Source organism: Telmatherina bonti (genome assembly GCF_933228915.1).
Source record: "Telmatherina bonti genome assembly, chromosome: 23".
Taxonomy (NCBI): domain Eukaryota; kingdom Metazoa; phylum Chordata; class Actinopteri; order Atheriniformes; family Telmatherinidae; genus Telmatherina; species Telmatherina bonti.
The window spans coordinates 4,697,586-4,714,999 of NC_136632.1; the positions used below are offsets into that span (position 1 = coordinate 4,697,586).

General features: G+C 44.3%; 1 protein-coding gene across 1 annotated transcript in view; it reads right to left on the reverse strand.

The window, feature by feature from the left end:
* The window catches only part of ppfia2 (PTPRF interacting protein alpha 2), a gene marked incomplete at both ends in the record, with an annotated part of 217,797 nt that overhangs the window by 44,128 nt on the left and 156,255 nt on the right, over positions 1 to 17,414 (reverse strand). The window contains 3 exons of the mRNA XM_079263540.1: positions 4,280 to 4,390; positions 11,462 to 11,536; positions 13,469 to 13,633. Of these exons, the coding sequence (XP_079119666.1) occupies positions 4,280 to 4,390; positions 11,462 to 11,536; positions 13,469 to 13,633 (351 nt within the window). The remainder of the gene's footprint in view (positions 1 to 4,279; positions 4,391 to 11,461; positions 11,537 to 13,468; positions 13,634 to 17,414) is intronic.

The following is a 17,414-nucleotide window of genomic DNA, read 5'->3' on the forward strand; positions in this document are numbered from 1 at the left end:
AAATGATGTCTGATATTCCAGCTCCACCTCAGCCTCCTGCACCAGGTCTCACATGTCCTAACTGTGTCAGAACAAGTGGCTCCAGGATTGGACTTCATCTACAGCAGCTTCATGGAGTAAAGCTAGTGCAGTTAGTCCTCCAGTAGAGAGACAAACTGAGCGGATGAAACATGCAGTTACTGTAATTCTGTATGGAAACCAACTTTTCACTTTATACTAAAAACAAAGAAAAGAAGAGTGACATATTTTCAGCTTTTATCATTTTGTGTATACATATATATATATATATATATATATATATATATATATATATATATATATCATCCATCCATCTTCTGCCGCTTATCCGGGGTCGGGTCGCGGGGGCAGCAGCCTAAGCAGGGAAGCCCAGACTTCCCTCTCCCCAGCCACATTTGCCAACTCTGCGGGGGGGATCCCGAGGCGTTCCCAGGCCAGCCGAGAGATGTAATCCCTCCGGCGTGTCCTGGGTCTTCCCCGGGGTCTCCTCCCAGAGGGACGTGCCTGGAACACCTCACCAGGGAGGCGTCCAGGAGGCATCCTGACCAGATGCCCGAGCCACTTCAACTGGTTCCTCTCGATGCGAAGGAGCAGCGGCTCTACTCTGAGCCCCTCCCGGATGACCGAGCTCCTCACCCTATCTCTAAGGGAGAGCCCGGCCACCTTGCGGAGGAAACTCATTTCAGCCGCCTGTATACGAGATCTGGTTCTTTCGGTCACGACCCACAGCTCATGACCATAGGTGAGGGTAGGAACGTAGATCGACTGGTAAATCGAGAGCTTCGCCTTCTGGCTCAGCTCCTTCTTCACCACGACAGACCGGCGCAGAGCCCGCATTACTGCAGACGCCGCACCGATCCGTCTGTCGATCTCGCGCTCCTTCCTTCCCTCACTCGTGAACAAGACCCCGAGATATTTAAACTCCTCCACTTGGGGCAGGACCTGACTCCCGACCCGGAGAGGGTAATCCACCCTATTCCGGCTGAGGACCATGGTCTCAGATTTGGAGGTGCTGATTCTCATCCCAGCCGCTTCACACTCGGCCGCGAATCGCTCAAGCGAGAGCTGGATATCACGACCAGATGAAGCCAACAGGACCACGTCATCCGCAAAAAAGCAGGGACCCAATCCTGAGGCCACCAAGTCGGATCCCCTCAACACCTCGGCTGCGCCTAGAAATTCTGTCCATATAAGTTATGAACAGAATCGGTGATAAAGGGCAGCCTTGGCGGAGTCCAACCCTCACCGGAAACGGATCCGACTTACTACCGGCAATGCGGACCAAGCTCTGACACCTGTCGTACAGGGACCGGACAGCTCGTACAAGGGGGTCCGGTACCCCATACTCCTGGAGTACCCCCCACAGGAGCCCCGGTCGAATGCCTTCTCCAGGTCCACAAAGCACATGTAGACTGGTTGGGCAAACTCCCATGCCCTCTCCAGGACCCCAAAGAGGGTATAGAGCTGGTCCACTGTTCCGCGACCAGGATGAAAACCACACTGCTCCTCCTCAATCCGGGATTCGACTATCCGGCGGACCCTCCTCTCCAGGACCCCTGAATAGACCTTACCAGGGAGGCTGAGGAGTGTGATTCCCCTGTAATTGGAACACACCCTCCGGTCCCCCTTCTAAAAAAGGGGGACCACCACCCCAGTCTGCCAATCCAGCGGTACTGCCCCTGATGTCCACGCGATGCTGCAGAGGCGTGTCAGCCAGGACAGCCCCACAGCATCCAGAGCCTTAAGGAACTCCGGGCGGATCTCATCCACCCCCGGGGCCTTGCCGCCAAGGAGCTTTTTGACCACCTCAGCGACTTCAGCCCCAGAGAAAGGAGAGTCCACCCCTGAGTCCACCAGCTCTGCTCCCTCATGGGAAGACGTGTTGGTAGGATTGAGGAGGTCTTCGAAGTATTCCCTCCACCGACCCACAACGTCCCGAGTTGAGGTCAGCAGCTCCCCACCTCCACTGTACACAGTATTGATGGAGCGCTGCTTCCCCCTCCTGAGCCGCCGGATGGTGGACCAGAATCTCCTCGAAGCCGTCCGGAAGTCTTTCTCCATGGCCTCGCCGAACTCCTCCCATGCCCGAATTTTTGCCTCGGCAACAGCCAAAGCCGCATGCAGCTTAGCCCGCCGGTACCCATCAGCTGCCTCCAGAGTCCCACAGGCCAAGAAGGCCCGATAGGACTCCTTCTTCAGCTTGACTGCATCCCTCACTGTTGGTGTCCACCAACGAGTCCTGGGATTACCGCCACGACAGGCACCAACGACCTTACAGCCACAGCTCCGGCCGGCTGCCTCAGCAATAGAGGCACGGAACACAGCCCATTCGGACTCAATGTCCCCCGCCTCACCCGGGACATGTTCGAAGCTCTGCTGAAGGTGGGAGTTGAAGCTCGCTCTGACGGGGGACTCAGCCAGACGTTCCCAGCAGACCCTCACAACACGTTTGGGCCTGCCAGCTCTGACCGGCTTCCTCCCCCACCATCTGAGCCAACTCACCACCAGGTGGTGATCAGTTGACAGCTCCGCCCCCCTCTTCACCCGAGTGTCCAAGGCATGTGGCCGCAGGTCCGACGATACGACTACAAAGTCGATCATTGAACTGCGGCCCAGGGAATCCTGATGCCAGGTGTACATATGGACACTCTTATGTTGGAACATGGTGTTCGTTATAGACAATCCATGACGAGCACAGAAGTCCAATAACAAAACACCATTTGGGTTCAGAGGGGGGGGACCATGCCTCCCAATCACTCCCCTCCAGGTCTCACTGTCATTGCCCACGTGAGCATTGAAGTCCCCCAGCAGAACAATGGAGTCCCCAGAAGGAGCACCCTCCAGCACTCCCTCCAAGGACTCCAGAAAGGGTGGGTACTCTGAACTGCTGTTCGGTGCATAAGCACAGACAACAGTCAGGACCCGTCCCCCCACCCGGAGGCGGAGGGAAACTACCCTTTCATCCACCGGGGTAAACCCCAACGTGCAGGCACCAAGCTGGGGGCTGATGAGAATGCCCACACCTGCTCGGCGCCTCTCACCATGAGCAACTCCAGAGTGGAAGAAAGTCCAGCCCCTCTCGAGGGTTCTGGTTCCAGAGCCCAAGCCATGCGTCGAGGTGAGTCCAACTATATCTAGTCGGAACTGCTCAACCTCGCGCACAAGCTCAGGCTCCTTCCCCACCAGAGAGGTGACGTTCCACGTCCCTAGAGCCAGCTTCTGCAGCCGGGGATCGGACCGCCAGGGTCCCCGCCCCTTGCTGCCGCCCAGCTCACATTGCACCCGACCCCTACGGCTCCTCCCGCAGATGGTGAGCCCACGGGAGGTGGGGCCCATGTAACCCTTTCGGTCTGAGCCCGACCGGGCCCCATGGGCGAAGGCCCGGCCACCAGACGCTCGCTCTCGTACCCCGCCTCCAGGCCTGGCTCCAGAGGGGGGTCCCGGTAACCCGCGTCCGGGCAAGGGAACATTCATGCCCAGGTTAGTCGTCATCATAGGGGTCTATGAGCCGTGCTTGGTCTATATATATATATATATATATATATAAACATCAGTAAAGCATCAGAGGGAACTAAATGAACAGAAATAATTAAAATATCTCCAATCTGGAAGTGTAGGTCAAACAATGATTTTATAAGGTGAGAATTTTAATATTAAACTGACTATATTAATAATAAATACAAGGTATAAAGATGAAATCAAATGATAAGTCATTAAATTCTGCTTTACTCAAGTTAGTTTATCTGTTGTGACAGAATACACTGACTGTGTCCCTTTACTGAAAAAAAAAGTTTAAATTTTAATTTTAAAACAAAAATTTTTCAGAGTAAAAATAAATTAAATGACAAACCAAAGTTATTGAATATAAATAATATACATATTATAATAATATTAATAAATGACTAAAATAATAGAATAAACAAGGCTGGAAATAAATGCAAAAAAATAAAAATAAAATAAAAGTTTTAATTGTTATACTATAATATAAAACTTATCTGATTATAATCTTTTCAGATTGAACTAGTTTTAAGGATATTAAATGTTTTATATTTAAGGAAAAAATAAAGGGTTTTAAAGATTTTTTGTTTTTATTTTAAAACAAACTAATTCAACCTTCTCTAGAAGTCTGAAACGGTGCTTTGAGCAGCAGAAGAAGAATAATTTAAAACAATAAATTATATTAATTTATAAGGAATATCATGTTAAATATTACTTGATTTCTGGGACTTTAAACGTATCATTTTTCCCTTGTGAAGCTTACCTTGCCGTGGACTTTCTGCTGGGCTTCCCCACCATCCAGGAGGTCCTCTCCTCCCTCTCCTGATGCAACTTTCCTCTGAATGTGAGCATTTTGCTCCCGTAAGGCCACAATCTGCAGGAGAAACAGAGTTCAGTCATGCAGCACCTTTAACTCACAGCATGTGAGGATAAAACCGAGATGATGCTGGAGGCCGGTGAGCTGTTCTGCAGACACTCTAGGGCTGGGCGATATGACCTTTTAGTAATATCCCGATATTTTTATGGCACGTCACGATATACGATATATATCTCGATATTTACCTCAGCCTTGAATTAATGCTTTGGTGCATACAATCACATCAGTAAGATGATTTTGTGTCTCCATTAAAACATAACTGTTCATACTGCATTAAGATATGCTGATTTTAAACATTCATGCCAAAAGGATGAAATTGTAACGAAGCAAACTGATCAAAACCGTATTTATTGAACAGTTAAAGCAGCGGCAGAAACATGTCATTTTAAAACAAAATAAAGTGACTTTGCATGATGTAATAAATGCAACGTATGAAAATAGGTGCTCTAGGGGGGACTTTTCAAATGATGAACTATTATAAGGCTTTGCTTTATGGATACGTTTTTGAGTTGTCGTGTATTTTTTTTAATCGCAGAGTTTAGCGTAGAAATCAGTCTTATAATCCAGGCAGAATGTCCTCGTATCGTCTCCAATAAACGGCTTCAGCCAGCTTTTATTTCAGGGTTTGATTCCCACTGCTTTCTGTACTTTCTAGAGACATGAGGAGCCAGATAAATATGCTTGTGTCACACACAGTGGATGAGGTGAGTAAGTGACAGAGGCTGTGAATGTAATCAAATAGAATGAATTATTTTTGCGTGACGTGAAAAACGTTGTAATTTACGTCCCACTCTGTAATCCAGAGCGGGATCAGTGGCGGATTTGGCTGTTCATTGTGACTGTAGGTGGAGTCGTGCAGGTGTCCTCTCTGCTCCTCTGACTGGCTGCAGCTGCAGCCGGAGCGACTGAGTGCTTTAGGACGGGGAGGGACTCTCCTTCTGACAATAACTTTACAATATGCGCTTTAAAGTCAGTCGCCAAAACACCAGGAAAGTCTCCAATAACTCCAGTAAAAGTCGCTAGATTTGTCGCTTCTCACAAGAAGTTGCCAGATTTAGTGAGAAAGTGTCTCCACGCTGCCTCTCATGACGTAGCACGTAGCTCACGTTATGTACGTAACGAGGTGCGCTTGCTTTAACTCTCTGTGCAAAGCGGTGCAGAGTCGAGGAGGAGGGAGGAAACCCCGCCCACAGCTAAAAACACCTGCGTGACAACAGGATACTCCAATATGACGAATATAGGCATTTTCTATATCGTACAGGGGACTAGCAACGATATCCCCAGTATATTCGATATATCGACCCGCCCTAAGACACTCTAATCATCTTCTGCAGACCTTCCGCATCAATTCATCACCTTCAGCAACTAAAGTCATAATCCTGACCTTTCTGCCCTTGAAACTTTGTAAAACTTCCTGCAGTCATAAAAAAGCTGAAAGCTGCAGGAACAGAGCTGCAGTTCTGGTTAAGAAGTTGAGAATTGCTAACATTTCTGTTAAACTACCTCCTGACATGGCCTTGTGATGGACTGGTGACCTGTCCTGGTGTTCCTGCCTCCCGCCTCATGATTGCTGGGAGAGACGCCAGCTTCCCATGACTCCTAACTGGACTAAGTGGTTAAGAAGGAATGAATACCTCTTTACATCCACTGGAGTAAAAGCTACAGTAAAGTGCTGCACTGACTTTATTCTTACACCCTGACTAATAATCCAGAAACACTTCTGTTATCTGTGAACACAGACGTGAAAAATATTCCCATACCGGGAAAAAACTGGGAAGCTGAGTTTGTTACAAACATTTGCTTCTATCCAACTGGTTGTTTTGGATTGCTTTTTTTTTTTTTTTAAAGAGGTATCCGATATTATCGGCCGATATCGACATCACAATCAGAAATGATCAGTATCGGTTTCTACTTTTTTAATAGTAACTTTCTGAACAACTTGCACATATTATACAACAAGCTCTTCAGCTTCAGCTCCTCTAACTCAGAATGACAACATATAAGCAACGCCATGTATAGTTTTCCGAATATTTTTGTTTCTGTGGCTGAACTCACTGCAAAATTACCGGTATCGGTTGATATCGGTATCAGGAATTAAGAGTTGGACAAAAAAGCCAATATTATTTATCCTAATTTTTATGCATATTCTCATGTAGCTTCATCAAACTATGCCACAACTTAACAGCTAAACACACTGAAGGCTTCTCATCATGCAAGCGATCCGACCCGAACTCGCTGGCTGGAACCGATGAAGAAACCAGTTAGTGTGCTTAACTGGAAGTTTTTTTTCTTTTTAATTAAGAGAAAATACCAGGATGTTAAAAAATCTGCTCTTAAAATATTTTTTTTTCTTTTAATGGACTGAAACAAAGAGGCAGCTTGAGGATAACCAATGACACAAACGTCAGTAGAAGGAACACTGATCTGAAGTGACATCATTTAGCTGGCAGTTTGGTCCTAACTGGCTCTCACGGATACGAAGCGGCGTGAAGCTTCTCCCTCATCCACAACACTCCGCGGCAGCTACAAGTCGGCATCATCAGGGCGCCACATTCATTTCAATCCCGTCTGGTGTTCACCGTTACTCTGCCTGTAATATCTCCAGCTCACACATTTAACACCAACCCCAACAGAAACGCCAAACAATGAATGTTTCTCCAGCTCGCACATGCCCGTCATTTCTTTTAGATGTTACTGATCTGCTTCTCATCATCAGGGACAGATTTATGAAGAAGATGAGCAAAAAAAAACACAAATGGAGATTTCCATCGGGATACGTCGCAGTTTCATGGTCTCTCTTTAGCACCTCTGTCTGAGCCCATGAGATGAGGGAGTAAGCCAATGCCAACAGTTAGGTGAACCGAGGACATCGAGGTAAAAGCATCCAGATGTCATGTTCTTAAACTACAACGCATGTGGCGTTTGAAACACTTTGGCCACATGCTGGCTCCCTGTGTGAGGTCATGAAGCCTGAAACCGAGGTTCTTGGCGTTTTAAGCAGCATGTCACAAAACTCCTGCAGTCGTTTTTTCATCATCTGAGAAATATTTCTAAAATATGATCTATCTTTCTCAGACGCCATATTACACACTTTTCTCTTCAGATTTCAGCTGCCAGACTTTAAATAGACCCAACAGAGCATGGTGTCCTGTGTCAGCCTGTTTGCATCGCCTCTCAGTGTGTTTTGGGTTTTCATTTTAACTTTTAAAGCACTCTGGAGCCTTTCGTCATCCTATTTATCTGAACTTTTACAACCATATAAGCTTGAATGAAGTCTCAGATCCTCCGGTGGAGGACTAGACTTGCTCCAGAGACTCAGACCAAACTGTCTGATCAGGTCAGGTCAGCAGAGTGAGACGTTTATCAACGTTTCCTGGTTTTATCTGACACTTTGGATTTTATTTATCAATAAATTTGTACCTTGTGATCATATTTCTGCTCTACTGTTGTTTGCAGCATTTGATCTGATCTGATGTGCTGCTGTATGAGGGACGTTGTAAATGAATAAAATATTTCTCCATCAAAAACTAAAATCTGTCTGAGTTGAATTCCTTTACATTTTCCAACAGAAACCAACTTAAAACTGAAAATCCAGAAAATTAGAAATCACAGTTCTAGCTGGGTTGTGTTTTCTTGGACCATGAAATTCTCTTGACGAACACCGTTTACAGAGCAGAGCAGGGGGACGTATGGCTGGTATGTCCCGCTCATGTCATTCTGATGAAAGTACAGCTCCATATAAAAGCACAGGAGCATTTAAACAGTCGTGTGGACATAGAGATTGCATGTCAGAATGCTTCAGCTGCACCTGCAGGTAAAAGCCTCGCTCCTCCGCAGCCATATCAGCGTTCTGCAGCTGCCTGAATCACAGACATTTCTGCATTTCAAGCCTCTCATTACCCATCCTATTATAACCCACTTCAGTTTTAGGAAATAATTGCCCGAGGCCAATTATCTGAACATGATAAATAAATGGTTCCACGTGTCGTAGATACACTAGCATCTGGCCCAGTAATTGTTGGGGTATTTGGGAATTCTTATTGGCATTTTTCAGCTTTTTCGTTCCTGGAAAACAAAGTAAGGATGAGTCATTGTGCAATCTGGGGCAAAGCTGATGGAGAATGATGTGAGGAGCCTTACTTTTGGTAGTTTTTTTTCCCCCTTATTTGAGGAAAACATAATATCACATCCATAAATTTGCAACGTTGATAGCTGTTTGAGTGGACGTCATACAGCAGAACCTGGTAACCTTAAGAAATGAAGAGCCTGAAAGTAAAAATGCAGCTTGCAGGTGAGAATCCCTGCTGATTTCAGCCAATTATGCTCCACCGTTTTCCAGAATTTCAACAATTTATATTCAGTTCAATTCCAACAAAACCCCTCATTACTGTTTGTCCCATAGCAGAAAATTGCAATCACTCGCAGTAATCAGTGTGTAGACACTTAAACACCTGTGACTGCACGAGGTCAAAGGCTGCTGATTTGATCAGGCGCGGCTGCGTTGAGAATAAAACCTGCAGGGAAACGGGACTCACACCAGACCTCCCAAATCAATTACCAGTTTGCTAGCTCACGCTTCCCCGGAGCCTCTGAAGTGGGAATATTTCCATCCAGCAGCACCGGTTTGACCGTCAGCCTGCAGGTTTAATCACTCATCTGTCCACAGCTGACAAGTGTTGCTGACCATTTCTGAGGAACGACCTCACATCTGTACGGGACGGCGTTTTTAACCTTGGCTCTGAGAATTCCTCAGAAGCGCTTCATCCTCTACTCCAACATCTATCAGAGACGTAGCAGCTCAGTAAAACCTTCATCCAGGAATCATCAGAAGAGACAGACAGCTTTAGGAGTTGGTGGTCTGTCACGTTATATTCTCCCCCCTCATCTGCCAACGTATGCAACCCTTTTGCACCGTTTCCATCTCATTCACACACACCACCACACACACAACCTGCTTTTTCCTGTCCTCTCCGGCTCCCGTCTGCCCTCCACCCGCTCCCGATGACTAAAAATTTTTCCCTCTTTCTCTTCTTCATGCTGAATTTTATTGGAGGTCTGAGTGTCAGTCTGGCAGGTCTGAAAGGTTGCAAATTGCCAACGCGGTGGTTTTTCCCCGCTGTAATAGGACCATTTGCAGGGTGAGTGCTAGCTTCAGCACAGCTGCCACATGATAATGAAGAGACATATCAGAAAGAATCACATCTTTCCAGTTATATGTCACTTTTCCTAATTCTGTGCAGCGATGGAGGTAAGTGAAGCTGTGGATGTCTCCAGATGTTTGACAGATATATAATTAGGACACAATATGCTGGATAATATATTTGAAGCACTACACAGTATCCTATAGTACAACCCCAAAACCAAAACACAGTAAGAACTAGAAACAAAGACAAATGACTTACAAATCCCATAAACTTATATTTTATTCCCAATGGAAGATCAACGACATATTAGATGCAGAAACTGAGACATTTTATGGAAAATATGAGCTGATTGTGAATCTGAAGCAGGAACACATCTGTAAAAAGTTGGAACAGGAGGAACAAAAGTAACTGAGACCGATAAAAACACAACTGGAGAATCATTTAACACTCAGTTAAGCAGAGAAGCAACAGGTCAATAACAAGAGTGGGGGGGAAAGAGCATCTCAGAGAAGTAGAGTCTCTCAGATGGAAAGATGGACAGAGCGTCACCAGTTTGAGACACACTGGATCAGAAAATTTATTTCAGAAAAATTATGTTTTATTGTAAAAATATGAAGACTGAGGATTCTATCACCTACACTGTATAATATAAAAAGTTCAAATAATTGGGAGGAATCTCTGTATGTTTGGGACAAGGTGGAAGGTCAAACTGGATGTTGGTGATTTTCTTCATTAAACCAGACATGATTCTCTACTGGAAACCAGTGCATGGACTCAGGAAGCTTCCAGAAACCAGTGTGAACCCAGTTCAGGCTGAAATCCACACCTGCAGGTTAAAGCTCCATCATATGTGAAGAGGATCCAGAAACACGCCGTCTTCTCTGGACCAAAGCTCATTTAAAATGTTCTGAGTGGAAACCTGGATGAAGATGTGGAATAGTTTGTGGACAGCATGGACGGCGTGTCCTGCAGACTAAAGAGGAGAGGGAGCATCCAGCTTGTTATCAGCCTGCATCTCTGATGGGATGGGGTTGCATTAGTGCCGATGGCGTGGGCAGCTTCCACATCTGGGAAGCTCCATCAATGCTGAAACATCTGCTCCCATCCAGACAACGTCTCTTTCAGAGAAGACCTTGCAGGTTCCACCATGCTGGACCACATCCTGATGGTGGAACAGGAGAACTGGTCCAGCAGGACCACATCCTGATGGTGGAACAGGAGAACTGGTCCAGCAGGACCACATCCTGATGGTGGAACAGGAGAACTGGTCTGCTGCAGTCCAGTTTCACCAGTACAAAACATCTGGAGCATCATGGAAGCAGAAATCCAGCAACAAGGTCCAGTAGAGCAGCTGGAATCCTGCATCAGACCAGAACGGGACAACATTCCTCTCCTGAAACTCCAGCAGCTGCTCTCCTCACTTCCCAGATGTTTCCAGATGTTAGAAGAAGAGGAGATGCTAACGATGCTAAACATCATCCTGGAACGACTTTTTACAGACGTGTTGCTGCATCAGATTTTCCATGAAATGATAAAATGTCTCAGTTTCAACATCTGATGTGTTGCGTATGTTCTACTGGGATATAATGCATTTTGTTTTTATCAGCATTTTCCACAGCACCTCAACTCATCACATTATATTATATTATATTATATTATATTATCAGCTTATTATAATATATTGTATTTTTATTACACTAAATTTAAAAAGATAGCAAAAACAAGTAATATAAGTAGTTACATAAAATATGACATATCCTGGCTGTAATACAGTTTGATCATTATAAGATTTAACCTCACTCATCATATTCATAATCCATATTAACTACGGATACCTTAACACAAAATCACAACCCAAACAACTACAAATACCTCTGAATATTGGACTGTATTCATCACTGTTCATTCATCTGAAGGCTGTTACCTCCTGATTGGCTGCTGTGAGCTCTTCCTCCAAGGCGGACACCCTCTCCAGTGACACCCGTAGTCTCTCTCTTACCTGAAGGAAAAACAAACAAGTAAACAAATAAGATCCTCTCATAGTGCAAACAGATGTGTTCTGTGGTGAAACATATCTCTGACCAGCTGCTGAGCAGGAGTTAACGTAGCAAAAAGGCAGCAGAAGAGGCGAGCCTCATCATCATCACTCAGCCATCTAATAACAGCTGCTGAGAGGATCTTCTCCTCCTAGACTCTTCTCTTCACCTGGAAATGCTCTCCTCTGTTGCTAGTAGCAGGTTAATCATGGCTGTGATGGTCAGAGAGCTCTAACAGAACAGGTAGATCCTGGATAAACCAGGAAGGAGTCAGATTACTGCCGGCTGCCTTGGAAATCATGCTGCTGATGAAGGGTTTTAGAGGTGAGGATGTTTTGATCAGAGCTGCTGCAGTTATGTAACACAGGGTTCTTAAATCAGCCAGTTTTGAAGAGAGGAAGAAGAGATGTTGAATGGAACAAGCAGAAGCTAAAAGCTCCAGCAGGACAGGCACCTCAATGGCACAACGGGTTCGTATGGTCTAAATAAATAATAATTAATAATGAACAAGGGCTCCAGCTTCACCACGAGCCTTAATTAGACTAAATGGTTAAGAAAATGAATGAATGTTAATGAATGAATATTTATAAATATCCTCTGAAATGCTCTGGTTCCATAGCAACATTGAAATAGGCACAAAACGATAAAAATGTAATGTTTCATATCTTAATCATAACTGCACAGATTTCACTGATAGACACTCTGAAAGTTGTGTCTCTTTTGGTGTGTGTGTGTGTGTGTGTGTTTTTTCCATTTGACTGAATAGATCATTTCCTTCTGTTATGAAGTCACCTGTAAATGGTGATAAGTGGAAGTGAAGTATGCTTGTGACTGATCAGTGAGGCGCTCGCCCTGGCTGGGCTCCCCATTCGGACCTTCTCGCTACACTGAACAGACATTACCAGTGGTTTTACAGCACATTTGTTTGCAACATGATCTCACAGGCTGCATGGTGGCGTACTGGTTAGCACCGTGGCCTTGCAGCTGGATCAAGCCTTGGCTGGGCGGAGGATGGAATGGTGGTCTTTCTGTGTGGAGTTTGCATGTTCTCCCTGTGGGTTCTCTCCAGGTACTCCGGCTTCCTCCCATCGTCCAAAAACATGCATGTTATGTTGATTGGTTACTCTAAATCAGGGCTGCCCAAGTCCAGTCCTGGAGATCTACCATCCTGCAACCTTTAGATGCAACCTCTGTCCAGCACAGCTGAGTCAAATAGCTGAATTCCTCTTCTGCATGTCATTCAGCTCTGCAGAGGCTGCTAACGAGACACTTTTCTCATTCAGGTGTGTTGGAGAAGGGTTGCACCTAAAAACAGCAGGATGGTAGATCTCCAGGACCGGACTTGGGCACCCCTGCTCTAAATTGTGCCAAGGAGTGAGTGTGATTGGTCGTTTCTTCTATGTAGCGCTGTGATGGACTGGCGACCTGTCAAGGCTGTAACCTGCGTCTTACTGGATGCTAGCAGATCTAATGTATGCAGAACTTTTTGTATGATATTCTATGAACAGGTAAAGAGAATAAACTAAGGAGAAAAACTAAAGGGTGGTCAGTGTCGCAGCTTCATGGATGAAGACTATGGTGAAGCCAACAGGCAGCAGGGTTGCTGGTTCCAGCCTCGGCTAAGGGGAGGCTGGAACAATGGCTTTTATATGAGGAGCATGTTTGCTGAATTGGTCACTCTAAATCAGGGTTGGGCAACTCCGGTCCTCGAGGGTTGCAGTCCTGCAAGTGTTTGGAGATCTCTGCTGCAACACACCTGTCACATATCAACGGGTAACCTGCAGACTGGTGCAGAGCTTCAAGTGGTAAAGTAGGCAGTAAAACCAGAACATGCAGGCATGCTACCTCTAATATCTTACCACAAGTAAATAATGTACTAAACATGGCAGACTTACCTTCTCATCGAGGGCTTTATGGTGTTCAAACAAGGATTTGAGTGCTTTGAGGACTTCAACCTCACTTGAGACTCCTGAGGGAGACTGAGCCTGCCGCTTGACCACTGTCATTCGAAGCGACCGCTCGTGTCTCGATACCAGGCACTCGAGATGCTCCAGAAGTAGCTGCCAATGGTAAAAATAAAGCGTTATTATTAGAACAGGGATGATTATTCACTGTGTGCCTTGTTGAGGAAGAATTCTAGACAAAGACTGAAGATCTACATATCAAAGGGGAAGAAACACAAAACAGATCCACAAATAATCAAAGGATTTCCATAAAGATGAAGGATGCAAAAACCATGTTTTTACTCAGAGAAAAGGTGAAACAGACTCCTTGTTGTGCCTGAAGTTTAACGTACTCATAGATGTGCAATAAACCCAAATTCTTGCAGAAACACAACACCTCATCACTGGGACTGTTGTAAAAAAACAAAACATTCAATTCTACTCAAAGTGCAATCCTTTCAGCAACAGCACAAAAGGATTACACTAATCTATGCTGCTGGGCGGCGTGTCATGTCAGCTGCTAACAGGAAGCTTGACGTTGGCAGAGTGAAGAAGCCAGCTGTACAACCACATCTGGAAGTTACCAAAAAGTTGTGACAAGACGGGATGATTCCAGTCCTGCTGCAGAGATAAAACAGCATTCCTGCTTGCAGACAAAACCAATGATCTGTGCTTTTAACAGGAAATAACACCCACCGCTGAGAAACGGCTTAATGGATGAAGACTATGGTGAAGCCAACAGGCAGTAGAACAATGTGCATTTATCCAGTTTGGCCCATTATTCATTTAATCTTGGTTCAGACTGGCGGCTGAAGGCGATGGCACAGTAGAGCTAGTGTTGCAGATTTAACTGACAAGGAGTGTTTTCTTCTTAATCAACAACAAAGGCTGCAGAAAACTTACTAAGTCCAACTTCCACATTAAAAACTCAGTTATTAAAGCAACAAAGTAACAAAATTATGTAACAAAGTAACGGCAACAAAATATAAATGACTGCTGCAAATTTCAGGAAGATCTCTAATTTGCAATTCACCCAACTGTGACCGTTGAAGTCCAGAATCTATTGGTTGGATTTATTTGCATCTTTGTGCCATCACTGCAAATGGATAAAACTACAAGAGGAAATGGAGAAAAAAATCTTGTGAAGTGGAAATGATGCAGGAAAGAAAATGGCCAATGAGTGCAAATGATACTCTGTACATAAAGAGATGGGCGGAGCCTCTGTGACATCACCCGTAGGTTTCTGAAGAGCTGAACTGAAGCTCGGTGGGCGGTTCCTACCATCACCGTGCTGGCAGCGTAACACGTGTCGTCTCTCTCGGAAAATACAAAAATGGGCAAAGAGGTGGAGCTGAGAGGGGGGCTGTGAGCATCATGGTGGATGATTGACATCGAGTAAACTCCGAGCTTTCTGTAGCTAAAAGCTAACCGAGCTAACCTGGAGATAACAGGAGCTAACCAGCTAACAGAGGTAAGCCGGCTAAAGCTAAGTCACTTTGTTAACCGGCTAAAAACCGCGGTTGTTCTACGTTCCTCGTCCTTGCAGAAAGATATCTGGTACTGTCAATCAAAAGGACACGCCCCTAATTATGACAAACTTTGAGATGAAATTACTTCTAAATGGAGGAATTATAAAGAATAATTCACTCCCCCCACAGCTGTCATGAAGGTAAAGCTGACCTATTAAACCTAAAATGTCTTTTTGTACCAGGCTGTAAACATGTCTATTTCTACTGTAAACATTTTTATTCCTGCTGTAAACATGTTTATTTCTGCTGTAAACATTTTTATTCCAGCTGTAAACATGTTTATTTCTGCTGTAAACATGTCTATTTCTACTGTAAACATTTTTATTCCAGCTGTAAACATGTTTATTCCAGCTGTAAACATGTTTATTCCTGCTGTAAACATGTTTATTTCTGCTGTAAACATGTTAATTCCTGCTGTAAACATGTTTATTTCTGCTGTAAACATGTTTATTTCTGCTGTGAAGTTGGTCTTTTTAACATGGGAGTCTATGGGGATTTGCTCTGTTTTGGAGCCCCTAGTGGATGAAGGGGGAACTGCAGTTTTTGCCACTTCCACATAGACTTCACTTTTAACCGTCAGAGGTTTCTGCTTGGTGGAAACATATGAACATCCCAGCAGCACGGTAAGTCTGATGAATATTAGGATAATATGCTTTAGTCATTTACATGATTCAGAAGGGGTCCAGCACAATGATGCACATTTTTCATGTACTTGGTACACAGTGAGTACTGATATGAGTACTAATAAATCCCATCACAGTTCACCGGTTTAGAAATGTGAACCAGAATGTCAGATGTGACAACTTAGTGGTCGATTGTGTGATATATCAGACAGGTCATCCTTTGGCCATACTTTAAATATGAAGCATGAAAACTGTTAGAATCTGCATAAAAATGCCAGATAAAGTGGATTTTGGAGGATTATGTTCACCGCTATGGCAAATATATGATCAAAATCAGCTTCTCTCACTGAGGAAATGTCGTATTAACAACGTTGTTTCTGGACACCAGATGATACCATTTCTATATTTAAGGCTTAAAACTTCCAGGAACTTCATAAATAAGCAGGACAAAGTGATGTTTGGTGGATGTGGTTCAAGGCTGTGTGAAAGCATCTACATCTCCAGAATCAGCTTCTCTCATTGAGACAATGCCAAATTTGGATTTTATATGGCATGACTAATAAATTAGTTAAATAAACTCTGCAGTTTTAAAGATTAATTATCTTTGCATTGATTATTTCCAGTTTATTAACATTGAATATTTCTGAACTTAAAAGCAAACACTTTTATGAATACAGAGTATGATCACACATAGTATAAGAACCAAACCGATACTGGTATCTGTATCAGCACACCTCAACTCCAGCATATTTGTTCAGGTAGGACGGGCCCACCACTATAAACGCATATCCACTACGATGAGGTACGGCAGAAGGAGTATGATGATATGGACTCAACGGCTACGATGCATCCCTTCTGCTGCAAACCGGAACCAAATAGCTGAATTCCATCGTGCACATGTCTGTCTGCTCTGCAGACGGCTGACAAACCAGACATTTGTACGATTCAGGTGTGTTGGAGACAAACATCCTGTCTCTGGAAACCAGTAAAAGAATTTATTATTTCTGGGTTTGATCATTGAAAAATTTCTAAGGATTTTAAAACAACTTCACAGGTTACAATAATCACCATGTCTGAAGGACCTGATGGTCCCATACTTTCCCAGTAGAGCACTTTGTTTTAGATGTCTGCTCTGTTCATGGTCCATCGTGTCTCCAGCAGCGGGACTGGAACATCTGTTCTCAGATCTTTCTCCTATAGAACTGGTTCCCACTTTACATTCAGGAGGCAAACACCGTCTATAGTTTTAAGATTAGACCGAAAACTTTCCTGTTCGATGAGACTGACAGCAAACCTTCGTTCAGCTAATTAAAGATAGTTGAAGTACATGATCTTGAAGGATTCATCAGACTGATCTCTTCTCCCTTTACATTAAATTATATTGTAATATTGAATAATATCATGACTTGTGTAAGATGTAGTTGGATGTTTGGTATTTTCTGCTCGGATCTTGATATTTAATGTTTATATCTGAATATATGTTGCTGTGTATGTCCCCCTTGTTGTTGTAGGAGGCACTTTTATCCTGTAGCAAATATTCTACATGAATAAAGTACTGAAGTGTGTCCACCTGCTTCACCAGAAGTCGCCTCACTTTCAAAGCAAAACAATTCTTCAGGCAAAGTCTTTCAGTCTTATTTCTTCTTCTTCAGGACAAGAAAGCAAAAGACATATTTGATAGAAACTTTGCAGAAGGCAGAATTGATCTGCTTCTCTGCAGGAGGACGTCTAAAACACCGTCATCTT